General features: G+C 44.8%; 1 protein-coding gene across 2 annotated transcripts in view; it reads left to right on the forward strand.

Annotated features, from left to right (window-relative positions):
- The window catches only part of LOC139573445 (nephrin-like), a 53,145-nt gene that overhangs the window by 14,942 nt on the left and 11,516 nt on the right, over positions 1-26,687 (forward strand). For both annotated transcript variants that reach the window (XM_071396897.1, XM_071396895.1), the window contains exons 6-17: positions 6,742-6,864; positions 7,678-7,759; positions 8,753-8,859; positions 12,158-12,282; positions 12,481-12,652; positions 15,264-15,421; positions 21,696-21,837; positions 22,193-22,317; positions 22,452-22,620; positions 22,849-22,978; positions 23,694-23,866; positions 24,835-24,975. In XM_071396897.1, the coding sequence (XP_071252998.1) occupies positions 6,742-6,864; positions 7,678-7,759; positions 8,753-8,859; positions 12,158-12,282; positions 12,481-12,652; positions 15,264-15,421; positions 21,696-21,837; positions 22,193-22,317; positions 22,452-22,620; positions 22,849-22,978; positions 23,694-23,866; positions 24,835-24,975 (1,647 nt within the window). The remainder of the gene's footprint in view (positions 1-6,741; positions 6,865-7,677; positions 7,760-8,752; positions 8,860-12,157; positions 12,283-12,480; positions 12,653-15,263; positions 15,422-21,695; positions 21,838-22,192; positions 22,318-22,451; positions 22,621-22,848; positions 22,979-23,693; positions 23,867-24,834; positions 24,976-26,687) is intronic.

Raw genomic sequence — 26,687 nt, forward strand, 5'->3', positions numbered from 1 at the left:
AACCCAACAGTTGCACAGTCCATCCGCTAATCCCATGACCATGAACTGCAGGACATTATCGCACACAATAGAGAAATATGACAATTGAGATATGTTTTAGATTCTATGGATCACACACAAGCAGTGTGTGAGCCTCCGTCCGTAGCAGCCACTCATGGTGCTCCGTGTCAGTAGCTCCTGGAGAAGTAAATCATAATAGAATGGGAGTGAATGAAAAGTTTCCACACAGACATGGGAAGGAATGGATGTAATTGTGTGAGTACACCAGGCCGCCTGTTGTCACTTTATGATGAACAGCATACTCTCTCATTCTCTTTCTCCTCTCTCTCTCCTCTCATTCTCCTCTTTCTCTCTCCTCTCTCTTATTTCTCTCACCCTCTCTCTCCTCTCTCCTCTCTCTCTATCTCTCTCTCTCTCTCTCACCCTCTCTCTCGGAGCTGGCTTTCTCTGTCTCCTTGCTTTTGGGAGCTATGCCATATGTGGAGAGCACGGTGACTCTGAAAGAGCTTTTCTTCTCCTGCTACGGTGTATTCATTTCCCCCTTCTCCATTCATCTTTCGCTCTTTCTTTTTGGGGGCCATGGAGTGTGTATACCGGGGTGCTGGGGGTGGGGGGGGGGGTGTTGCCTTGGTGACTCTCGCTGCCTCTCTCGCTCTCCTGGGAAGGAGCAGATTTTTCTGACATCAATGGGAGAGAGAGAAAGGAAGGAGGGTGGAGTGAACCCCAGCTCTCTCTACACTCCCCCCTGTTCCAGCCAGCTCCGTCTTTATACACCTGCAGCTACAGCAGGACTCAGTCCCACATTTATCACTGCTGTGACGTGAAGTGTGTTGTTGGGTGGGTGTGTACACACTCAATCACAATACGTAAAGGCTATCCACCCAGGTGCCTATGAGGCACCAGATCAGAGAGGTCCAGGCCCAGATCAGAGAGCTCAGGGTGTCAGGAGACTGTAGTGTAGTAGTTTGTCTGGAGGAGACCTTCAACTCTCCTGTCAGTCCAACATGCGTAGATCATAATGCTCCCACACTTCCCAGCTGCTATCCCTGAATATTTTCCCTGAATGTTTTCCAACTGATTCCATGACAGATGGATGTATTGATACAATCAGACAGACAGACAGACCAGCCTGAGGCCACAGACTAATCTAAATCCTGCAACAGCAGTGGTCGTCAGTCCTGGGGACCCAGAGGTGTGCAGACGTTTGTTCCAGAACAACACTAAAACACTTGCTTCAATTATTATTAATGTAATACTGGGTTAGGACCAAAGCCAGTACTGTACAACCTATGAGTGAAATGAGTAACACAGCTTGACAGCCTTCCAATGAGTTAAGAGTTCCTCCAGACTACCACAGCTCCCATGATAACACAGACAGCCTTTACCAGTCAGCCAACCAAAACACTATCACACACTTTAAGAAAAGAGAGATAGAGGTTGTCACGCCCTGATCTGCTTCACCTGTCTTTGTGCTTGTCTCCACCCCCCTCCAGGTGTCGCCCATCTTCCCCATTATCCTCTGTGTATTTATACCTGTGTTCTCTTTTTGTCTGTTGCCAGTTCGTCTTGTTTGTCAAGCTTACCAGAGTTTGTCCTGTCAGCTCTTGTCTTTTCCCAGCCTCTCTTTTTCTCGCCCTCCTGGTTTTTGACCCTTGCCTTGCCTGTCCTGACCCTTAACCTGCCCGCCTGACCTTCTGCCTGCCCCTGAGCCTGCCTGCCTGCCGTCCTGTACCTTTGCCCCTTTCTGGATTTCCAACCTCTGCCTCACCTGAACCTGAGCCTGTCTGCCGTCCTGTACCTTTGCCTCTGTTGCTGTAATAAACATTGTTACTTCGTCAAGGTTTGCATCTGGGTCTTACCTTATCCTGATAGAGGTAGCGATGCAAAGAGAGTGAGAAAGCATAGAAAGATCATGTAAAACCAAAAGAAAAGCGAGCCTTGCTCTCTAGTTGGACTCCCCCAGGTCGGAGTGGTGGATTGTGGGTATCATCACCAGCTAATTCAAGACGGATCACCACACGCATCGAACAGTCGAGAGGGAGGCACACAAACGTCAATAAGTCCTCTCAGCGGGCCAACAAAGAGTCATTTTCGAGACATTTCTATCAGGGGCAACATAATTCCTGTGTGTTTTTCCCATCCTGCCGAGTTCAGATAGGGGATTACGGCAATAGACAGATCAAGCGGCAGCAAGTAATCCATGACAAAAACAACCTCTCCACCACCCCCGCGTCCTCCCGCCGAAACTTATACCCCCGGCTCCCGCCCGTCAGAATACCAGAACACCTGACACATCCACTGTCTTTTGTTTGAAACCATTAGTGTTACCATATAATCCTATTAATTAACAAGTCCCTCTTTCCATTTTCTCCTCTCTCTCTCTCTCTCTCTCTCTCTCTCTCTCTCTCTCTCTCTCTCTCTCTCTCTCTCTCTCTCTCTCTCTCTCTCTCTCTCTCTCTCTCTCTCTCTCTCTCTGTCTCCCTTTATCTCTCTCGCGCTCCCGCTCTCGCTCTCTCTCTAAGCACAGGCCTGCCTGTATATCCGGATCCTGCAAATAAAATTCTAAATGTTTTTGTTTGATGTGTCCCCGTTTTTAAGAATACGTTACTCATGCAGTTAAGCTGCAGTTAGGTATTTCTGTGGGAGTAGATGGGGATTGGGGGAAAGGGGGGTGTTTAAGCTTGTTATCAGCGTTGGTTGGGGGTTAGAGACAACAGTTTGAGGTACGACGGTTGGCTAACGAGTTTAGCGCACGGAGAGTCTACTGCACAATGAGCCTTCATGTTATGGCACTTCTTTATGAATAATGCAGCAACTCATAAACGGGGGAATTTACACAAGCAGAATGGAAGGCAGGGTGATTTTGTTCAATGGGTATACCTTTGTTCTATTTGCCTGTGAAATTGGCCCTCTTTTTCAGCACAGTGAGCAAACAGGTATTAGCTGCCCAAGGCTGCGGACCAAAAAATTAGCCTCAGCTAGGTATGTGGTGTGCTGCGGATATGAGAAGGATTTTATGAGTTATTGCTCAATAATGTCAAATATGTTGCATTCAAGGCCAGGTCAAAAAGCTAGTGAGTGTTCTGTTGTTGTTTCGTCTGTCTCTAGTATCCAGTTCTCACTCACAGGGAAGATGCTGGGTCTTTGTGACAGGGGATGGAGGTGGGGGTTGTTGAGTAAGATGTTGTTTCTTATGTAATGTGAAAGATGAGGGGGAGAAGGACTGACTGAGGCCTATTTCTGTCTTGGACACCTGCTTCGCTTCCTGTTCAGCACTGGGGAGAACGGAGGAGAGGAGGAGAGGAGGAGAGGGATGAGGAACGAGGGAGGAGGATGAAGGGGGAGGACCGCTTCAATGGCTTTCAGCCTCAAAGCTCACACACCTGAGTCCTTAGTGTGTGCGTGTGTCTGTGCGGCGTGCATGAATGCATACATGTCTGCTTTGATCTAGTGAGTCTGCACATGAAGAGTTTCATTCCAAAACACTATATATCCATTTTCAAAAAATGTTGCTAAATGAGCTTTTAATGTTTAAAGAAATTAGGAAATAGATTGGTGTGTTTTTTCACTATCTAATCATGGCATGGGGTTGTTCAATGACAGACATGTATTTGTTTAAAATATAATTTGATGGTTTCATTTCAGAGTGACAAACAATCATGTTTTTGGAGGCAAAATGCTATATATCTGCCTCACTCTCATCGAAATAAGTAGTACTGCTTGATTTTACACAGCCAAATGCAACAAATAAGTAGATTTAAATGTACTGTATGTAAAACAATAACATTTGCCATTTTACTCATTTAGCAGATGCTCTTATCCAGATCAACTTACAGTAAGTGCATCTATCTTAAGATAGCTAGGTGAGACAACCACATATCAGAGTCAAATATACAGGTTACAAACATTCCATTCCAGCTAAACAATGGTTATATAGAGTTTTGGGGAAAAAAACACAAATATGAAAAACGTGTGGATAATATAGCGTTTTGGAAATGAACTCTTCACATGCATGTGTTCTCACAGGAGTCCATCTGTGTCGGTGTGTGTGTGTGTGTGTGTGTGTGTGTGTGTGTGTGTGTGTGTGTGTGTGTGTGTGTGTGTGTGTGTGTGTGTGTGTGTGTGTGTGTGTGTGTGTGTGTGTGTGTGTGTGTGTGTGTGTGTGTGTGTGTGTGTGTGTGTGTGTGTGTGTGACCGTTAACAATGACAGTGATGTAAACGTAGGCTCTCTAAACTGTCTTCTTGTTTATCTGTTTCCCGTTGATCAGATGTTTTATTCAAACAGATCAGAGGAGCTTTGTGTTCTCTATAAAGTCACTGTATGGTGACCACCTGCTGTGTCAGAGGCACACAGCTACCTGAATCAAGATAGATCAGGGGGATTCAGTCAGGGTCTGTGTGTGCAAATGTGTTTTCAGACTTGTTGATCTGTCTGTGTGTGTGTGTGTGTGTGTGTGTGTGTGTGTGTGTGTGTGTGTGTGTGTGTGTGTGTGTGTGTGTGTGTGTGTGTGTGTGTGTGTGTGTGTGTGTGTGTGTGTGTGTGTGTGTGTGTGTGTGTGTGTGTGTGTGTGTGTGTGTGTGTGAGTGTTATCCCTAATTGAAGTGTGTGTGTCTGGCTAATCTGCTTCTTGTCTGCCTTATCCATCCATCCGTCTGTATTTGTCTAATGAATGGAACTTTGCGTCTCGTTGTCTCTCGCCTTCATGGCAGCAGCATGTCTGCGTGTTTGTTTATGTTGAGAGGGTGTGTGTGTGCACATGAGATTGTGTGTGTTTATGCATGACTGTGCATGTTTGTGCACATGTGAAAATGCATTTGTGTATGTGTGTGTGTGTGTGTGTGTGGGGGGGGGGGGGGGGTGTATGTGTGTGTTTTGGGAGGTAGTAGGGGGGAACTCAGGTGGGGCTCATTGGGGTCACATGGTCCACCTGAGTGGCTGTGGTGGATACGGGGCTCTCATTCCCAACACAAGCTACAGCACACCCTCCACCATACTGCACCTCCCTCTGCAGATTTAACAGCAGTGATAGAGAAAGAGAGAGAGGGAGGAAGGGGGTTGGCTAGGGCTGGGGAAGGGGGGTAGGGGATGACGGAGTAAGTGTGAGATAGGAAGAGGAGGCGAGCAAGAGAGTGAGAAAGAGAGGGAGCAAGAGAGAAGAAATGACATACCTGCCCAGCTCGTTTGCGAACATCATTATTCTTATTTTAGGAGGTTTGTTAGGTGGCGAGACTCTCCTGGAGCACCACAGTGATGCAGCCGTGTGAATCATGTGGGTTTGAGTAGATTGAGCGTGCAGGAGCCTGTCAATAGACACATGGCCCAGTCATCGGCCCAGCATCCCGGGGAGTGGAGACTGGTGAGGGAGGGGGAAAAAACACACAAACAAATGCATCTCATTATTTCAGTGCTCACCTCTGCAGTGCTCCGGGTAACCCATCACAGTCCACACAGATCCAATTGCTTCCATTAAATCAGTTTGAAGCTGCAGCCAGATCTCATCTGTCTCAATAGCAGGGCTGGAGCCAATAGGACTACTCTACTGCACACAGCAACAGCTCCTCCCAGTGGCGCTAGGTGAATTACCCAGATTTGGAGGAGAGGAGAGAAACGATCTGGCTGACTGTTTATCCAGCCATAACCATTGGATTTATGGTTTATGTCAGCATTCAGCAGTGGATGATGGAATTACCCCTTGATGAAACATATAGCTAGCTCTTCCCCTGGATGACTCGCATGATAAACAAACAATAGCTGCTTGTTTGTGTCTCTTTCTTCCTCTACTGTTCCATTTTCTCTTTCTTTCTTTCTTTCTTTCTTTCTTTCTTTCTTTCTTTCTTTCTTTCTTTCTTTCTTTCTTTCTTTCTTTCTTTCTTTCTTTCTTTGTCTTCTCTCTCTCTCTCTCTCTCTCTCTCTCTCTCTCTCTCTCGTCATCCTCTCTCTTCTTCTCTATATTCCTCTCACTAAAGCATGCTGTCAGTTGATATCTGTTGAAAAGTAGCAATGACCTTTGTTTCTTGTGTGCTATGCTGGCTCTCACCCACTCACAGAAAGCTTGCATTTGCTTGGTAAAATATATGTTTAAAGATCTCTTTCCTCTCATCTTTCCATGTCCCTACTCCTTTACCCTATTCTGTGACAGTTTGTTGTGGAGTAGATGATCATGTGTCCAGAGTAAATGACAGTTGTACTGAAGCCTGTTTGTTGATTAGCAAATTTGGTGACATTTTCCCTCTGAATTCCCTTCCAAATAACTTCCACTCTCTTCAACAAAGTTTTCTTTCTCTGAATTCCTGCATGGTCCGAAAGAAATGAAAGAGAGTGGGGAAGAGAAAACTAGGAGTGGGAAGTGCTTTGATCTGCTGTGTAAGCACGTATTCAGCTGGGGGGTGATCTGAGAGAAGAACTGTTTGGCGCTAACACAGATTATCATCTGTCTCGTTTCATCACCAACACATCTCTGTATGCACATCACAGTCTTATCTACTGTACACCACACTAATGATATGGACCCATTGATTCTCCAGGAATATAACAGAACCTGCCTTATTAGCTTGGTACATCTGTCTTTCTTCAACATCTAAGGGTCTCAAATGTTTTTAATGCATTAATTACCAAATCATATTTTTCTGTGATCTGTAAACAGAATCACCAATTCTGGTCAAGGCCTAGTCTGTACTGTATATCTCTTAAGACGACCCAGAACCACTGTTATAGACACCAGTCCACTGTTCTCCCCTCAGTTCCTCCCTCTAAACCTTACTTTGAGCTGGAGACCACAGAGCCATGGGTAGCAGGGAAAAGCTACACTGTCACATGCATCGCTCCAGACGCCAAACCAGAGGCAGTGATCACTCTGTTTAAAGGTAGGTCACCAAGTACGGTATCAACCCACTGCACACAAACTTAATAATGCTAGTACATACAGGTTTTTCCATTAGGAATAGCAGAGACGTTAAATGTGAATCAGTACTGAGTTGAGGGAAAAACATGTTTGCAATGACATGTTTCAACCTACACTATAATTGTAGTACACTATAACACAATGCCCTGTTTTTACAATGACATTTTAAAACTATGGCTGTGTCTGAAATCTGTCTTGCCTACTACTTACTAAAATGACATACTGTGTACTAATAACACTAAATACTATTTAGAATTTACTGGTTAGTAAAACATATGCAGTAAGCAACAAATATCGTAATACTTATCATCCATACTGAGAAGGCGTCATCTATTTTCAATAAATGTAAATACATTTATCTTTATTTAACTAGGCAATCTAATGCGCAATTGTGCTTGTTCCCTGCCATTCGTTCATTTTTGTAGAGCACATCCCCTATTCTGATTATCAGCTGTTGTCAAACACCCTACACCCCAACCCTAGCACTCTGCCACCTCTGGTCTTTTGTTCCTCCCACCCCTAGAAGGTGCATGCTTCTACTCATCCCAGGCAAACCTCTTCTCTGTCCTGGCACCCCAATGGTGGAACAAGCTTCCCCCTAACGTCAGGACAGATAAGTCCCTGCCCATCTTCCAAAACGTCTGAAACCCCCAACTGTTCACAAAGTATCTTTGTAAAAATGGTTGGGGAAAAACGAACACCCTTGCCTTGTTTTCTCTAACACTCACACTCTCTTTCCTCCTCCCCCCCCCCTCCTCCTCTCTTTCTCTCTCAGATGGAGTTGAGCTGACAGGTGTAGAGTCTTTCCCTATGCCTGGCTCTGAGGACAAGCTCCAGAACACACACGCTACAAAAGAGTATGTGTTCCTGTTCTCTGGCTCGTGTGTGTGTTTGTGTGTGTGTGTGTGTGTGTGTGTGTGTGTGTGTGTGTGTGTGTGTGTGTGTGTGTGTGTGTGTGTGTGTGTGTGTGTGTGTGTGTGTGTGTGTGTGTGTGTGTGTGTGTGTGTGTGTGTGTGTGTGTGTGTGTGTGTGTGTGTGTGTGTGTGTGTGTGTGTGTGTGTGTGTGTGTGTGTGTGTGTGTGTGTGTGTGAGTGTTATCCCTAATTGAAGCACTTCTGCATTCCCACAGAACTACAGTACAGTGTAATGAATTGGTGCCGACTGTGAACTGTCACTCGGTGCCTTGTGTCAAATCAAATTAGCTTTTGTCATAGACACAGAATTACATTTCAGTTGCTAGACAGATCCAATCCTATCTGATTCACCTGGTGGTGCATACATACATTCACCAGTGCTGCATAAGAGTCTAATCCAGCTCCAAAGATAATAACCCCTTGTCATCTGCAAAAACACGCTGTAGAAGGTATTAAGGACATAATTCAGCTCTAACGCAGAGTAGCCTGGTCTCCAACTAAATCCTTTATGTGTAGATAGTGGTTATAAATAGCAACCATATTTTGTATAGGAGCTTTTAAATCTGGAGATGAATATAGATAACATGGTGGACTTTGGGTTTGTCATGGGTCTGGAGGTATAATGCCCACATTGCGGGGTTATAATGCTCTTAATATCCAGACCCCAGAGATTGTATGAATCTGTCTGTTCTTATGGGGTCTCAAGGGCTCAATTAGAGTGTTAAGGGGTGATGTGTCCTATGTTAAGTCATGATCTTTAATGTTATCCATCATCTATTCTTCTCTTCCATCCAATCCTTCCTTCCCCATGACCCGCTCTCCCCCACGCTCCTCACCCACACCCCCATCGCACACACACACACACACGCACGCACGCACGCACGCACGCACGCACACACACACTTACACACACACACACACTCCCCACCCCTGCAGGTTCATGTTCTTAAGCAGTTCGGACAACGGGAGGGAGCTGGTGTGTCGTGCGAAGAACCCGGCTCTCCCTAGGGCCCTGGAGACCAGCCTGGTGATGAATGTATACTGTGAGTGTGTGTTGTTCCTTACCTCATGGACTCACAGACACCTTTACCTTTCCTTATTCCCTTCTCCAGCCACGTGTGGACCCCGACCCCGGGCTGGCATTGGGGCAAACATCCTCACACTGAGCAACCACTTCGAGGGGAGACTTTCAACCACGGGCGAACTCACACCTACTTGGGGCTCAATCCCAATGCTCAGCCTGGAGTGTTTACATTTATTTTTTCACCTTTACTTAATCAGGTAGGGTAGTTGAGAAGAAGTTCTCATTTACAACTGCGAACTGGCCAAGATAAAGCAAAGCAGTCCGACACAAACAACAACACAGAGGTACGCATGGAATAAACAAACGTACAGTCAATAACACAATAGAAAAAATCTATATACAGTGTGTGCAAATGAGGTAAGATTATGGAGGTAAGGCAATAAATTGGCCGTAGTGGCGAAGTAATTACAATTTAGCAATTAAACACTGGAGTGATAGAGGTGCAGAGGATGAATGTGTAGAGATACGGGGGTGCAAAGGATCAAAAATAATTAAATAACAATACGGGGGTGGGGTAGTTGGATGGGCTATTTACAGATGGGCTACTGTATGTACAGGTGCAGTGATCTGTGAGCTGCTCTGACAGCTAATGCTTAAAGTTAGTGAGGGAGATAAGAGTCTCCAGCTTCAGTGATTCTTGCAGTTTGTTCCAGTCATTGGCAGCAGAGAACTGGATGGAAAGGCGGCCAAAGGAGGAATAGGCTTTGGGAGTGACCAGTGAAATATACCTGCTAGAGAGCGTGTTACGGGTGGGTGCTGCTATGGTGACCAGTGAGCTGAGATAAGGCGGGGCTTTACCTAGCACAGACTTATAGATGATCTGGAGCCAGTGGGTTTGTCGACGAATATGAAGCGAGGGCCAGCCAACGAGAGCATACAGGTCGCAGTGGTGGGTAGTATATGGGGCTTTGGTGACAAAACGGATGGCACTGTGGTAGACTGCATCCAATTTGCTAAGTAGAGCGTTGGAGGCTATTTTATAAATGACATTGCCGAAGTCAAGGATTGGTAGGATAGTCAGTTTTACGAGGGTATGTTTGGCAGCATGAGTGAAGGATGCTTTGTTGCGAAATAGGAAGCCGATTCTAGATTTCATTTTGGATTGGAGATGCTTAATGTGAGTCTGGAAGGAGAGTTTACAGTCTAACTAGACACCTAGGTATTTGTAATTGTCCACATATTCTAAGTTAGAACCGTCCAGAGTAGTGATGCTAGACGAGCGGGCAGGTGCGGGCAGCGATCGGTTGAAGAACATGTATTTAGATTTACTTGCATTTAAGAGCAGTTGGGGGCCACGGAAGGAGAGTTGTATGGCATTGAAGCTCGTCTGGAGGTTAGTTAACAGTGTCCAAAGAAGGGCCAGAAGTATACAGAATGGTGTCGTCTGCGTAGAGGTGGATCAGAGACTCACCAGCAGTAAGAGCGATATCATTGATGTATACAGAGAAAAGAGTCGGCTCTAAGAGTGTTAGAGGTCGACATGAAAGCATCAACGTCTCTACTGCTGTCACATTCAACCCACTTAACTCTTTTAATTCCTCTGGCATCAGTGCAATCCAAACTCCAACTCAAGCCCAACTGTTACACTCTGATAATACTGATCAGATGAGCCTGGGAATGAAACTCAAGCCCGAATTCTAAACTCTACTGATGCTAAATATAATTGTCAGGACTGTGAGACCATAACATCTCCTACAGTGTAGGACATACAGTACACAGCATAATAGGGGTGGGTGATTGTACGTCTCAAAGGATCGTTTCCTTGTTTACCCTTTGTCTTGTTTGGACAAACAGTATATCTTTGAAACAATATGGAAACCCAGCCTATTGTTTTCTAGTTTTAGTTGTTCCTCAACATTTTGTAGATCAATTTCAGTAATGATTGTTCTGGAGTCCACCCACCTGGTTCTGTTCCAGGTCTAAATCAGCTGCTGATTAAATGCTACTGTTACTAAAGACACTCAATGGTAAACATTCCCATTCTACTCCTTCCTTTCCTTCCACCCCCGCCATATTATCCACAGCCGTCCATATGAAATACTGTCTCTATCTATCTCCCTCTGCACATAGACGCTGTACTATTCTATGTCCTACACTTTAAACACCGCCCAGAACTGGAAATGCTTCTACATCTCCTCTCTTTCTTTCTTTCTTTCTTTCTTTCTTTCTTTCTTTCTTTCTTTCTTTCTTTCTTTCTTTCTTTCTTTCTTTCTCCCTCCTACCTCCCTCCCTCCCTCCCTCTTTCTTTCTATTTCTCTGTCTGTCTCTGTCTGTCTCTGTCTGTCTCTGTCTGTCTCTGTCTGTCTCTGTCTGTCTCTTTCTGTCTCTTTCTGTCTCTTTCTGTCTCTCTCTGTCTCTCTGTCTCTCTGTCTCTCTGTCTCTCTGTCTCTCTGTCTCTCTGTCTGTCTGTCCGTCCGTCCGTCCGTCCGTCCGTCCGTCTCCCTCTCCCTCTCCCTCTCCCTCTCTCTCTCTCTCTCTCTCTCTCTCTCTCTCTCTCTCTCTCTCTCTCTCTCTCTCTCTCTCTCTCTCTCTCTCTCTCCACTCTGTATTAAACAACATCCCTCCACAGTAAGTGCTAATGTAGCAGAACCCGTCGACCACCGCAACAGTAGTCCTTACTCAGCAAGCCAGCCCATCAAAGCCTGGAGCACCGTGTCCGTTTTCAGCCAGCCAGATTGTTAGTGAGGTAGCAATTTGTCACGCCGGCCCAGGGTCCACATACAGCCGCCTGCGCTGCCTGCGCTCCCAAACTCATTGCAGCAATAACAAAGGCTGGCCCTCCCTTAATTTATTTTACGCTGTATATTTTATTCAGGAAGGCTGTAACTTATTCATATTTCCAAACGTTGCTTTATTACTGTTTAAACATCTGTTATTTTGCTTTATGGAGTCGATCCAGCCGGCTGCTCCCTTAATACTTAATGCTTTCATCAGAGCTAGAGCCCTTACTCTGCAGTCAGGGTAAATGTTGCCGATTTATTGGCCCTGTCTCAACAAATAGAGAGGATGCTCCCTTGCTCATAAAGCCAAGTGTCCGCTCATCCCAGTGCATATATCTCACCCTCTCTATCCTCTCTTTCTGTCATCTTCTCTGTTTCTGGTGATTCATCTCTCCCCCTATTCTGGTGATTCATCTCTTCATCTCTCCCCCCATCTCTCCTATCTCTTTCTATTGCTCCCTCTCTTCCTCTCTCTTCACTTTCTGTCGTTCTTTCCCAAGATGTTGTTTCATCTCTCTCTTTCCCTCTCAACATCAGTCCCACCCCAGCATCCAGTAATCCAGGGCCTGGACAGAGAAGGCCTGGTGAAGAGGGGGACCATGTTGAAGCTGGTTTGTGTGTCCCAGGGAGGGAACCCATTGGCCACCCTACACTGGACCAAGGTACATAGACTACACTCGGCTAAAGCTTAGAATCAGTCGTTTTTGGTGTCTACTTCTACTTCTGTACTCTTTCTTTCAGAACTCACTCCCTTCCTCCTGCTGCCAGTCAGTCACCTATTATGTTAGTGAATAATCCATACAGTAGCCCTGTCCTGTCCTCTGCTTGTTACTAACTCATAGTTCTGTCCTGTGGATCAGAATGGGGAGGTGATTTCCACCAGCTGGGAGGTGGACACAGAGTCGCGACGGGCCATCAGCCACCTGACCCTGCAGGTTAAACCACAGGACAACCAGGCCGAGCTGCGCTGTGAGAGCGTGAACCAGGTGACCCCTGTCCCTCTGTCCAGCAGCCGCAAGATCACTGTCCTCTGTAAGTCCCCGACTGCTAAGAGATACATGCACTTGAATGCTAGAACACACACACACACACAGACACACAAAAGCGATGGAATGTTCGTGTTTATTCAAATGGTTGTTAACCCAATCATTAAAGTTATTTTCAATAGCATTCATCCCAATCACAATTACATTAACATTAGTCCTAGCTCCAATACTGAAACTAATTCTGCATTAACACAAATTCTAATATCAATATCATTAATGAAACTAATGGCAATTATGACCCGGGCCCATATTTCACACAGAAACTAATTTGAATCCCAGCTTGGTCTTTTACAGTGAGCTAATTTAACTGAATCGCTTCAATGCACAATCCAAAGGCAATAAAGCCGGCACTTTCTGTGGTGATAATAATGCCAGGTGATAAATGACACATTTTCACCTCACTGCAGAGCAGATTTCTCTACTACCTTGACTGGAAAACAAACAGAGAATGAAGGTTCCTTCGCATCACACCGACTCTTCCTTCACGCCATCACTCGCTATCTTGCTGCGTCAGTTAACGGTCTAAACCGCTCTCTTCTTCCTCTCCTATCCCACGTAAAAGCCATGTTACCTCCTAGCTATTCCTATTCATGCCTCATACACGTCGAAAATGAGTTGCAGACCCTTTATCAATGTATCTCTCTTTCTATTGCTCTGTCTCTCCTTTTAGTTTTGTCTTGAGCTGGAGGGCAGAGAGAAGAACTGGTGTGTTATGAATATGCCTGCGTCGCCCTAAGGGATGTGTGTAACCTAACACACTGTCTGTCTATGAGTGTAGCCCTCATGTCTGCCTGTGTCCCGTGTATAACATACAATCATACATGATATGATGCATTCATGTCTGCCTGCTCAGTCATTAGCCTGTCTTACTGCAGCCCCTCAGGGCTTACTGCTCAGCTGCACTTCCTCTGTGCCAGTTAAGATCCCTCCTTTGAAAAGGCGTTTGATAAAGTATGATTAGAATTTATATATAAATGCCTGGAATACTTTCATTTTGGTGAATCTCTTATACAATGGGTTAAAGTGATGTACAGCAACCCCAGATGTAAAATAGTAAACAATGGTTACTTCTCAGAAAGTATTGAGCTTTTAAGAGGAGTAAAACAAGGCTGTCCGTTATCTCCATATCTATTTATTATGGTCATTGAAATGCAAGCTATTAAAATTAGATACAACAAGAACATCATGGGGTTAGAAATCCAGGGGATAAAAACAAAAGTGTCAATGTATGCTGATGACTCTAGTTTTTTTCTTAAGTCCGCAATCTGGATCTCTGCAAAGTCTCACTGAAGATCTTGATCACTTTTCTACCTCTCGGAATTAAAACCTAATTATGACAGGTGTTCATATTACTAGTATTGGATTGTCAAAAAATACAGTGTTTACACTACCTTGTAGTTTACCAATAAAATGGGCGGATGGTGAAGTAGACATACTTGGTATTCACATCTCAAAAAATATAATTGAACTTACCACAATTCATTTCAATAGAAAGTTAGCAAAAAATAGATAGGATTTTGCAACCATGGAGAGGTAAATAGTTGTCTATTTATGGAAAATTACATTGATTAACTCTTTGGTCCTATCACAGTTTACTTACTTACTAATGGCATTGCCTACTCTAGATGATTCATTTTTAAAATCATATGAGAAAAAAATATTTCATTTTACATGGAATGCTAAGCCAGACAAAATTAAACGTGCCTATTTATATAATGAATATGAGTTTGGGGGGCTAAAATTATTAAATATTAAAGCTTTACACCTCTCACTAAAAGCTTCACTCATATATAAGTTATACTTAATAAACCCAAAATGGTTCTCCAGTAGATTATTAAGAAAAGCTCATACTTTGCTCAAAAATTGCTTTTTTTTGCCTTCATACAGATTACAACTTCTCATTTCCGACTAATTGAAACATTTTTTTTTTTTTAAGTATCGCCCTTTCTTAAACAAGCCATACAAAGCTGGTTACAATTTCAGTTTTATACTCCAGAAAAGATAGAACAAATATTACAACAAATGGTATGGTTAAGCTCAAATATATTAATTAGTAAAAAAAAACTATTCTTTATCAATTTTTTTTTTTTATTGTGTTATATTTATTAATGATATTATGAATAGAAATGGAGGAGTTATGTCACATATGCAGTTATCAAAAATATATGGGAATATTTGTCCTCCGAAGAGGGGGGGTGGTGAAGGGGTTTTAAACATAATAATAAAAATAAAAGATCCCTCCTGGTATAGCTGAGTATAGACAGGCTTTGGTAACTAGTATGGGTTTGAAATGGATGGAAAACCTCAGGAGAGGACAAGACTTCATAAAGTGATGTTGATAGATTAGAAATGGTTTCTTTACTTCTTCCTTTACTTTAAAATCCAGTCTTTCCATCCTTTCTATAAAATACTGATCCTGACACAGAGCACTTTATTGACTGAATTTATTGTGTGTGTGTGTGTGTGTGTGTGTGTGTGTGTGTGTGTGTGTGTGTGTGTGTGTGTGTGTGTGTGTGTGTGTGTGTGTGTGTGTGTGTGTGTGTGTGTGTGTGTGTGCGTGTGCGTGTGTGTGTGTGTGTGTGCGTGGTGTGTGTCAGTTGAGCCAGAGAAGGTGATGGTGCTGGGGTTGTTCGAGGCGAGAGAGGGAGAGGAGGTGACCCTGTGCTGTTACACCTCCTCCAGTAACCCGCCTGTACACATACGCTGGTGGCTGGGCTTCAGGGAACTCAACACCACCGTGGTCAATGTGGAAGAGGTAGGGGACCTGCATTTACTTCGACACACACTTCTTCTCACACTGAATCACAGTGGCAGTTCAAGCTTGTATGGCTCCCTGGCTCAAGATGCTGAAGCGGTATGATCCCACCTCCTCTGACAAGGCCTGGGCCTCAATCTTTATCACAGGGTCTTTGGTTTGATCCCTCACTTCAATCAGTGCCCCTCTCACCGCTGCTGCCTGATGCCTCAGTCGCTCAACATGCTTAACTTTACTCTCCCACCTTGTCTCAGTCCACATCTTCAAAGTGATGTCCACACGTTTTTTCAGGATGGCCCATCACTGTGTGGAGGCTGAGAACAAGGTGTAGAGTTTGTGTAAGATGCCAAAGTAACCCATGGCATCAACATAACTTTTAGCAGCATCAGCCACAACCAGGTTCAATGTGTGAACCCCACATGGCACAAATAGAGCTCTTGGATTAATTTCCATGAGTCTGGCTTGGACACCTTCATTCTTTCCTCTCATGTTGGCCCCATTATCATAAGACTGTCCTCTGCAGTCCTCAAAAGGAATGTTTAGCTCCTCTAATCTTTTGAGAATCAGGGATGCCAAATGTTGGTCCCTGGACTCCTCTGCCTCCAAAAACCCCATAAAATGTTCCTTTGTGTGGGGCTCCTCCTTCAGTAACACAATCTAATCACAACAAAAAACGGTTCAGTGTGGCTGACATCTGAGGTGCAATCTAGAATGATAGAGATGAATTTTGCCAGCTTGATGTCACTCACCATTACTGTAATGACCTTGCTGCTCAACAAATCAATGAGTTCATTCTGTATTTGGTGGCCAAGGTAGCTGGTGGAGTGACTCGAGGTCCCTTTTTGGACACGGTTAAGGTGCTCTTTCATGACTGGATCAAATTGTGCCATCAGTTCAACCTCTTTGAGGAAATGTCCATTTGATGGAGAGTACAGTGTTTCTGTGTGTCCCCTTAGTGCCAGATTTCTAATTGCCAGAGACTGCACAATAGCAGTCAGACGTGTCAACACCTCTCTCCATCTTATCCTCTAATCCTCCATAAATGCCATCTCATGCTTATCAATTGTTTCCCCTTTTTTGATCCTCATTGCCAGTTCTTTCCATGTTTTCATGCAGTTTTGGTGTTTTGGACTGGTGTCGTGTGAAGTCAGAAAAGAACTTGTTTCCAGTCTGGCAGTCCTGCTAAATTAATTTTCTTCTTAGAAAAGAGTTTGCAGCAGAAGCAGAAGAGGCTGTTGTTTCTTTTAGAATAAACCAACCAACTTCTAGGGATTCTTTCACCACTCACTAAGGTCTTCCTGAAATACTGCTGGTGGCAACTTCTTCCATCACACTCATTCCTTGGGAATGGTACCTAACTTAGTCCTCTGTAAACGAGTTGTGTCTGAATTCCGAATGTGTCTGAATTCTGTCAGTCAGAACTGAAGGCCAGTCAGCAGGGTCTGTAGAAAGGGGTTCATCCTCAGCAGCAGGATTTGGTGGGGATGCTGCTACAGGCATTTCTAATGGAGAGCACATGGGCATTAGTTTACACATGTTATTCACAGCATTCATAGTGGTGGAACATCCCACATACATACCCAGTAATAATAAAAGCATCATTGTTACCTACAATGTGGAAACTTAAAACTTTGCAAAAGGGAAATTATTTATTTTGTTTATGTTATGCAGGCATGCACACATAAACACATGTGCGTGTACCCACACACACATGCCTATGCGCATAAACACACCTGAAGAATCCTGCTGGGGAGAAGTGGAAGCAAATGGGTCTTCATCCTCATCCTCAGGCTTAGACAACATTTCTGACACCTGTGTGACTGAGGAGGTGGATGGCTCCTCATTCTGGCCAGTGCCAGAGGGTGCTGGCCCCTGAATTTGCATTGAAATACAGTATATGAGTCTGACACCCTAAATACATTTGTTGCACAATTAAATATACATGTCATTATGTCATTAATTTTCAGAATAGGAACCAATTGAACCATACAACCTCCTTGGCTAATTCTAGGCATAAGACCCCAAAAGACTCAATATGCAGTTTTGGTGTTCTGGACTCCTGTCGTGTGAAGTCAGCAGTCCAAAATATCAGCATAATATGGACTTCTTTTAATTTCGCCTGCAGCATTTTAAATTCCCCTTACTGAGCTCAGGACCTAGTCAATACAATCACACAAAACCTTTATGATGTCACCTGAAAGTTAACCAAATTAATAATGTGCTAGTTAGGTTGTAATCATTTGCTGCAGGCTACACACATTATCATGATGAAACTGTGTGAAATTATATCCAATATTATGTAAGTTAGTTGGACAGAAAACTGAATATTGTCGCCCTATGTATAATAGCATAGCAAGTAACATAGCAACACATGCTAACAAACATAAGTGTTATACTAGCCTATTTCATTACATGCATATTATTATACTCATAAAGAGATGACATAGCTGCATACCTTTATCTTTTGTGTGTTTCTCCTCTTCTTCTTTCCTCTTTTTCCTAAACTGGGCATCTGAGCCTTAGACCTTTTCTTATCCATGTGTGTTGATTTGGCGCTGGAGCATCAATACATTACCCATCCCCCAACACTGTCAACCAAGAGTCAAGACTAAACCAAATCCCCTTGGTGGTGTGCAGACTGGTTTTATATTATTCTGAACGATTTTGCACAAACCCCCCCAAAAAAGCAACAATATGTCTGTGAAACTATATATTCACAGTATTATGAATGAATTGTGGTTTATTTGGTAGCATTTTGTAGTGTAACTGATTTTACTAATTGCATTAGTACTGTACAAAGTTAGAGGTGCGCTATTTGATAGATTCCACCGCTCCCACTACCTCGGGCTTCCAGTAGGGAGACTTGAGGTCAACCTATACCCGCCCCCCTCCCCATCTCATACTTCTGGGTGGGAGACCTTCCCAGGCAGTAGCCTGCCTAGCTTACAAGCTAGATAAAGGAAGCTTCCAGAAAACACTTCCTGCAGCATTAGTGCAGCCTCACTTTGGTGTGTACTACATTGTACAGCAGCTACCCTAAGTTCTTCAAGAACAAGCTACAGACAGCTCAGAATAGAATGTCATGTTGGCCCTTCTCAGCTTAGCGAACTACAGTGGCTCTCAGTTGAAGCTGAGATTGGCCCATGAAACTGTGTATGTACAGTCCCCCAGTGTCTAAAGAACTCTCTTACTACTGTTAGGGACTCTCATTCCTACACCATGCGAGGCAGTGCCACAGATTTTGTGCCATGTCGATTCAAGAGCAGTAGAGTGGAACAAACTCCCAGCTGAGATAAAAACTGTTTCTGCCAGTCTTAGGTTCAAACACTACTGCAAGGCTTGGTTAATGTTGACATAGCCTCCTAGCAAAGTGTAAAGCCACTCTGCACTGGTGAAGTGATTTGGTAGATGTGCATATCTGCTTTTTTTGTAAATATGTGGACATTGTGTATAATGGAATGTATGGCACAGAGTGCCCATGTCACTTGTATTGCCCTGCAGCCACTTCAAATCAAATCAAATCAAATTGTATTTGTCACATGTGCCGAATACAACAGGTGTAGACCTTATCGTGAAATGCTTACTTACAAGACCTTAACCAACAATGCAGTTCAATAAATAGAGTTAAGAAAATATTTACTAAATAAACTAAAGTAAAAATGTAAAAACGGTAACACAAGAAAAGTACATAACAATAACGAGGCTATATACAGGGGGTAATGGTACCGAGTCAATGTGCGGGGGTATAGGTTAGTCGAGGTAATATGTAAAGTGACTGTGCATAGATAATAAACAGTGAGTAGCAGCAGTGTAAAAACAAGGGGTGGGGTCAATGTAAATAGTCTGTGTGGCCATTTGATTACTTGTTCAGCAGTCTTATGGCTTGGTGGTAGAAGCTATTAAGGAGCCTTTTGGTCCGAGACTTGGCGCTCCGGTACCGCTTGCCATGCCGGTAGCAGAGAGAACAGTCAAAGACTTGGGTGACTGGAGTCTTAGACACCGCCTATTATATAGGTCCTGGATGTCAGGAAGCTTGGCCCAAGTGATTTACTGGGCCTTAAGTACTACCCTCTGTAGCGCCTTACAGTCAGTTGCCATACCAGGCAGTGATGCAACCGGTCAGGATGCTCTCGATGGCGCAGCTGTAGAACTTTTTGAGGATCTGGTTGTGGTCGTGCCCTCTTCACAACTGTCTTGGTGTGTTTGGACCATAATAGTTTGTTGGTGATGTGGACACCAAGGAACTTGAAACTCTCGACCCACTCCACTTCAGCCCTGTCGATGTTAATGGGGGCCTGCTCGGCCCTCCTTTTCCTATAGTCTACGATCAGCTACTTTGTCTTGCTCACATTGAGGGAGAGGTTGTTGTCCTGGCACCACACTGCCAGGTCTCTGACCTCCTCCCTATAGGTTGTCTCATTGTTGTCGGTGATCTGGCTTACCACTGTTGTGTCGTCAGCAAACTTAATGATGGTGTTGGAGTCGCAATCATGGGTGAACAGGGAGTACAGGGGGGGACTAAGCATGCACCCCTGAGGGTTCCCAGTGTTGAGGATCACTGTGGCAGATGTGTTGTTCCCTACCCTTAACACCTGGTGGCGGCCCGTTAGGAAGTCCAGGATTCAGTTACAGAGGGAGGTGTTTAGTCCCAGGGTCCTTAGCTTAGTGATGGGCTTTGTGGGCACTATGGTGTTGAACGCTGAGCTGTAGTCAATGAACAGCATTCTCACATAGGTGTTCCTTTTGTCCAGGTGGGAAAGAGCAGTGTGGAGTGTGATTAAGATTGCGTCATCTGTGGTTCTGTTGGGGCGGTATGCAAATTGGAGTGGGTTTAGGGTTTCCAGCATGTTGATGTTGATGTGAGCCATGACCAGCCTTTCAAAGCACTTCATGACTACTGGGTGGTAATAATTTAGGCAGGTTACCTTCACTTTCTTGGGCACAGGGACTATGGTGGTCTCTTTGAAACATATAGGTATTACATACTCGGTTAGGGAGATGTTGAAAATGTCAGTGAATACACTTGCCAGTTTGTCCTGATAATCCGTCTAGCCCAGTGGCTTTGTGAATGTTGACCTGTTTAAAGGTCTTGCTCACATCGGCTACGGAGAGCGTGATCACACAGTTGTCCGGAACAGCTGGTGCGCTCATGCATGCTTCAGTGTTGCTTGCCTCAAAGCGAGCATAAAAGGCATTTAGCTAATCTGGTAGGCTCGCGTCCCTGGGCAGCTCGCGGCTGGGTTTCCCTTTGAAGTCCCTTTGCCTACCAATGAGGACCACAACAGAAACAAGTCTTGGACTTTTTGTGTATATAACCCTCTGTAATTTCGGTACATGTATTGGTTGCCTGCTGTGGCTTCTTTATGTATTGTAAATTGAATTGAAAATGACCTATCAAACTACACCTCGGAAGTCAATACACACTTAAAATACTTAATTCAGACTTCAGGCAGTCTGATTTGCACATCTCGAGCGCCCAATGACAAGCATCTGTGAGAGAAGCCTTTGATTCTGAAAGATCTCATATTATTCTACCCCGTGTAGAGTTTCCACTTTAACCACGTTAAATCTGTTCTTCATTCTCTCTCTGCTCTGAACAAAGAACTAATATTCAGTCTATACTACACAATGCTTTCCCAATGAGTGAAGCCTCAAAAAGTGTTCCAGTATTCTTCTCTCTCGGCTTTTGAGTATGTTAATGAGATAAAAGTGAATAAAAGCTGACATGGGAGTTGAGAGAACCATTATTTCGGCTCTTTGTTCATTTGGAGAAATAATTTTCATTTGATCTAGCATTTACAGCTGCATTCTATCCAGCTTTAATGTGCCTGAATACATCTGAGGGTTAATAAAGACTGACACCTCAGTGGTGGTTCTTTGTGAACGCGTTCTTTCTTGTGTCTGTTTCTCTATGGAAAAGGCTTTTGCACTAATCATCTCAATGAAAGCCTTGATGAACCCGGCGTGCAAAGCAGACATGACTAGCATCATGCAGGAGCAAATGGGGGTTTGATGAAATTTATTACGAGTTTTGCGAGCAGGAAGAAGTATATGAATGTGATTTATTAGTTTGTTTATTATCAGGGACCGGGCACAAGGTAAGTAGAGCACCCGAGTTAGAGAGCCACAAAGCTAATTTCCATCATCAAAACAGTATTATTATTGTATTTCCTGTGAGCAGCTTACTGTGTATTTATCTCCAAGGAAAATGTTTAGGGACACTAGAACTTCCTGTCTCTTCCTGACGTTGTCATGTGTCCTTTCCTGTCTCCAGGGAGACCACGGGGGGAAGAAAACCATGTCTAACCTGACCCATATTGTCTCTCGGGAGGAGAACGGGCTGCCCCTCACCTGTGAGACCTTCAACAAGGGCACACGCTTCTCCAAGAGCCAGTCCAACAACCTCATTGTTTTCTGTGAGTCTCTGGATAGAACTATGACAACAACAACCCTACAAGCCTAATGGTTGTAGGGAATCTCTATTGAATGACTATGACAAGTACAACCATGAAAAAACCTTGCACAACCAGAACATAACTATGCATTGTACAGTAACAATTGCAACAATCTCAATCTGTGCTTTCTGTAACTATACCAATAGCCACAACCACCTCTCTCTTTCCCGCCCTCCCCCTCCTCTCTCTCTCTCGCTCTCTCTCTCCCTCCCTCATCTCTCTCTCCCTTACACCCTCCCCTCTCTCTCTCCCCTTCCTCTCTGTACTCCCTCCCCTTCACCCCTATCTCTCTCGCCTCCTCCCCCTCCCCTCTCAGACCCTCCTCAGAAGGTGTGGATAGAAGCCCCTCCCCCAGGGCTTCCTCTGAGATCAGGAACCATCATACGCCTCATCTGCTTCTCTATTGGGGGAAGTCCCAAAGGAACCCTCAACTGGTACAAGGTGTGTACATGTGTGTATTGTATGACAACATACATTTCGATTGGTTAAGTTGTCAAAAGTTGTAACAGTTATTAAGACTCTCTGTCTGTACAGTACCATGTCCTCCATTCTCTACTCTCCTCTCCACACCGCAGGATGGTAAGGCGTTATCAGACTACCCCAAACAAGTGCCCTCTGATAAAGGCGTGTCCAAAGAACTGGCCGTGCGCCTCCAGCCCAGTGACAACATGGCTACCTACCGCTGTAATGCCACCAATAAGGCCAAGATGGTCCTCAACGCCTCCGTCAAACTCATGGTCCAGTGTGAGTCTTAAAGACCTACAGACCGGGCTCTGGGCATGAGTGGATTAATACTAGCCTTTATGGACCTGACTAATAGATGAGGAAAGCATTATCTATATTCAAGATGATAGGTAAATGAAAGATGATAGGTAGATTCAAGATATAGCTACAAAGACACAGAATCAGCAGCCTCAGTATGTTGACAGTGGTGTCTTGTCCTCTCTCTTCTACTCCTACACCCCTCCCCAGTCCCTGCAGTGAGTGTGACAATCATAGCCAAGCAGAAGGAGCTGCGTCGGGGCCAAAACCTCAGTCTGGACTGTCTGTCTGGGAGCAGCAACCCCCAGGCCAACATCTCCTGGAGCCTGGGCCCAACCAGGTGAGAGGAGGGCAGGTTAAGCAGAGCCGGTCTGTGGGCCGTGGAGTCAATGGAGACCCTAGACTACAGTAGACCCTAGACTGTGCAGGTCCATTTTTTGCAAACCGCACCTGCCACAATACCGCGGCTGCACCGTAACCCGCCAATCATGACAGAAAGCTGTCGCAACCCGGCCCGTAATTTGTACCTAAACCCGCCCGCAAACCGCCAGATCATATCAATTGATTTCCTTGTTATGACTAGTAATAGGCAAGAAGTGGGAAAGCAGGAGAGGATAATGCGTTTTACAAGATAGTAAATAGATAGAGGGCTAATCTTTATATCTGTGTCATTATAGCATCTGTGACAGCATGGGCACCGCCACCGAGGCTACAACCGATAGGAATCCCCACCCAGTTGAATACTTTGACTACTTTAAAATGGAGCAAGCATGGTGGAAGCCCTCATTGACGCTGCCCATGATAAAACGGCCATTTGACCTCTATCATTCTCTGACGTTTTCCTCAGCACCACTGTGAGCATTCTGTGCAAGCAGCCTGTCTCAGTTCCGCTCTGATGGCACGCACACACTACAGAATAAATTATTCAACTGTCAGAGCACAGAAAAAATGTGAAGTTGTTATTTTATTAATTAAAACGGCAACCCTGCCACGGATTTATTGAATGTTCAAAATAGACCCGCCAAATGTTCTCCTCTCATCTCTCCCTCTCCCAGGCTGAAAGGGGTGGATCTGTCTCCTAAGAACACAACGTTTGGGGGTGTATCAGTATGCAGTACTCTGTCCCTCCCCCTGTCCTCCCAGCACCATGGCCAGAGGATCACCTGTCAGGCCTACAGCTCTCTGCTGTCTGAGGGAGTCAACACCTTCTACAAGCTCAACGTCCTCTGTGAGTGTTGAAGAGTGTGGGTGGGTGGGTGGGTTGTATACATTTGTCTATTTCTCTCTGTGTGTTATACAGAGCTTTTGAATATTTTATTTGTTTCACTGTGAATACTTAATTTGTTTCACTGGGATCCAAATAAAGTATTGAAAATGTGTGTGCACAGTTATGAGTAGGAAAGAAAGAAAGTGTGTGCTGGTGTGTGTGAGGCTTGAAGCCTGATGGTAATGTGACACGATAGTGTGCATGGAAGGCAGTTTTGTTTGTGTGTGTTTGTGTTGTTCTCTGTGTTTGTGTGTGTGTGTGTGTGTGTATGTGTGTGTGTGTGTGTGTGTGTGTGTGTGTGTGTGTGTGTGTGTGTGTGTGTGTGTGTGTGTGTGTGTGTGTGTGTGTGTGTGTGTGTGTGTGTGTGTGTGTGTGTGTGTGTGTGTGTGTGTGTGTGTGTGTGTGTGTGTGTGTGTGTGTGTGTGTGTGTGTGTGCGTGCGTGTATGAGTGTGTGTTACTGTATTCCTTTGTTGTGACTGTGGGTTAGTCAGGCTCTATGGCAGTGTTGTTCTAATTGTGTGTGTGCTTTGCAGCACAGCCATGTTATTCTTTGATGCTGTTTCACAGGCTGTAGCCAGCCAGCTCTTCAAAGCCTGCTGCTCCTTGCGAGCATGAAGGAATGTCACTGTGTGTTTGTGTGCAGCTGCTGTTGGACAACACTACTGTCACTCGCTGTTTTTATGCCTGTCCCTCTTCCTTCCTCCCTCCCGAACCTCCCTCCCGCCCTCAGTCTCTACCTACCTCTCTCTCTCCCTCCCTCTCACCCCGGCCTCCTGTGTGAATTCAGTGTTTTTGTGATATTGGTGGACGCCGCTTCTCTACAGGTTTTTCTTTCATTTGCACTGCTGTCGCCTTTCATGGCTGACATGGTTTCTTTGTGTCTGGGTTTGTATGTTTTTCTCCCTTTGTGTGTGTGTGTGTGTGTCAGATCCCCCAGAGTTCAGCCCTGACCATCCCCAGAAGATACAGGTAGTGGAGGATGAGACAGCCATCCTTCCCTTGCTTGTCTCGGCTAATCCAGATGACGTCTCCTGCAGTTGGCTCTACCGCAAGGAGGAGCTGCACAAAGGTGATCCACCCTGCTCTCGTCCTTTCTCCCTGTGGTATCTCTACATAGCCAGCCAACTCTCTACAGCTGAGCCAGCAACTGTGCTTGTATCAGCCGCCATTCAGGCTCTAAATAAAACATGGCAGGTTGGGCAGCAATGTGAACCTGCCTGATGTGATTCTCGTTCAAATCAAATCAAATTGTATTTTATTTGTCACATGCTTTGTAAACAACAGTGAAATGCTTACTTCCTTACGGCCCTTCTCAACAATGAAGAGAGAAAAAAGAAATAATAGAAAAGTAAAACACAATAATAAAAGTAATAATAAATACACAATGAGTAACGATAACTTGTCTATATACTGTACACATGGTACCAATACCGAGTTAATGTGCAGGGGTACGAGGTAGATATGTACATAGAACAAGGAATAAAGTGACATATAATAAACAGTAGCAGTAGCATATTTAAAGTTAGTGCCAAAAGGGTCAACGCAGATAGTCCGGGTAGCTATTTGGTAAACTATTTAACTAATTATTTAGCAGTCTTGTGGCTTGTTCAGGGTCCTGTTGTTTCAAAACTTGGTGCATCAGTACCACTTGCCGTACGGTAGCAGAGAAAACAGTCTATGACAAGCGTGGCTGGAGTCTTTGACAATTTTTAGGGCCTTCCTCTGACACCGCCTAGTACAGAGGTCCTAGATGGCAGGGAGCATTAGGCCGTACGCATTATCCTCTATAGTGCCTTGCGGTCGGATGCCAAGCAGTTGCTATTCCAAGCGGTGATGCAGCCAGGGCCCATGTCAAATCTTTTCAGCCTCCTGAGGGGGAAGAGATGTTGTCGTGCCCTCTTCATGACTGTGTTGGTGTGTGTGGACCATGATAGATCCTTAGTGACGTGTACACCAACGAACTTGAAGCTCTCGACCAACTACAGCCCCACTACAACCCCGTCAATGTGAATGGGGGCGTGCTCGGCCTCCGTTTTTTGTAGTCCACGATCAGCTCCTTTGTCTTGTTGACGTTAAGGAAAAGGTTGTTGTTCTTGCAATCTCTGACTTCCTCCCCTATAAGTTGTCGTTGTCGGTCGTCAGCAAACATAATTATGGTGTTGGAGTCATGCGTGGTCACGCAGTCGTGGGTGAACTGGGAGTACAGGAGGGGACTAAGCATGCACCCCTGAGGGGCCCAGTGTTGAGGGTCAGCATGGCAGATGTGTTATTGCCTACCTTCCTGACCTATGGGTGGCCTGTCAAGAAGTCCAGGATCCAGTTGCAGATGGAGACGTTCAGTCCGAGGGTCTTAGCTTATTGATGAGCTTTGAGGGCACTATGGTGTTGAACGCTGAGCTGTAGTCAAGAAATATCATTCTCACATTGTTGTTCCTTTTGTCCAGGTGGGAAAGGGCAGTGTGGAATGCAATAGAGATGTCATCATCTGTGGATCTGTTGGAGAGGTATGCAAGTTGGAGTGGGTCTAGTGTTTCTGGGATAATGGTGTAAATGTGAGCCATGACCAGCCTTTCAAAGCACTTCATGGCTACAGATGTGAGTGCTACGGGTCGGTAGTCATTTAGGCAGGATACCATAGTGTTCTTGGGCACAGGCACTATGGTGGTCTGCTTAAAACATGTTGGTATTACAGACTTGGACATAGAGAGGTTGAAAATATCAGTGAAGCGCATGCTCGCAGTACACGTCCTGGTAATCCGTCTGGCCCTGCGGTCTTGTGAA

Source organism: Salvelinus alpinus, chromosome 4, assembly GCF_045679555.1.
Source record: "Salvelinus alpinus chromosome 4, SLU_Salpinus.1, whole genome shotgun sequence".
In the NCBI taxonomy this organism is placed as follows: domain Eukaryota; kingdom Metazoa; phylum Chordata; class Actinopteri; order Salmoniformes; family Salmonidae; genus Salvelinus; species Salvelinus alpinus.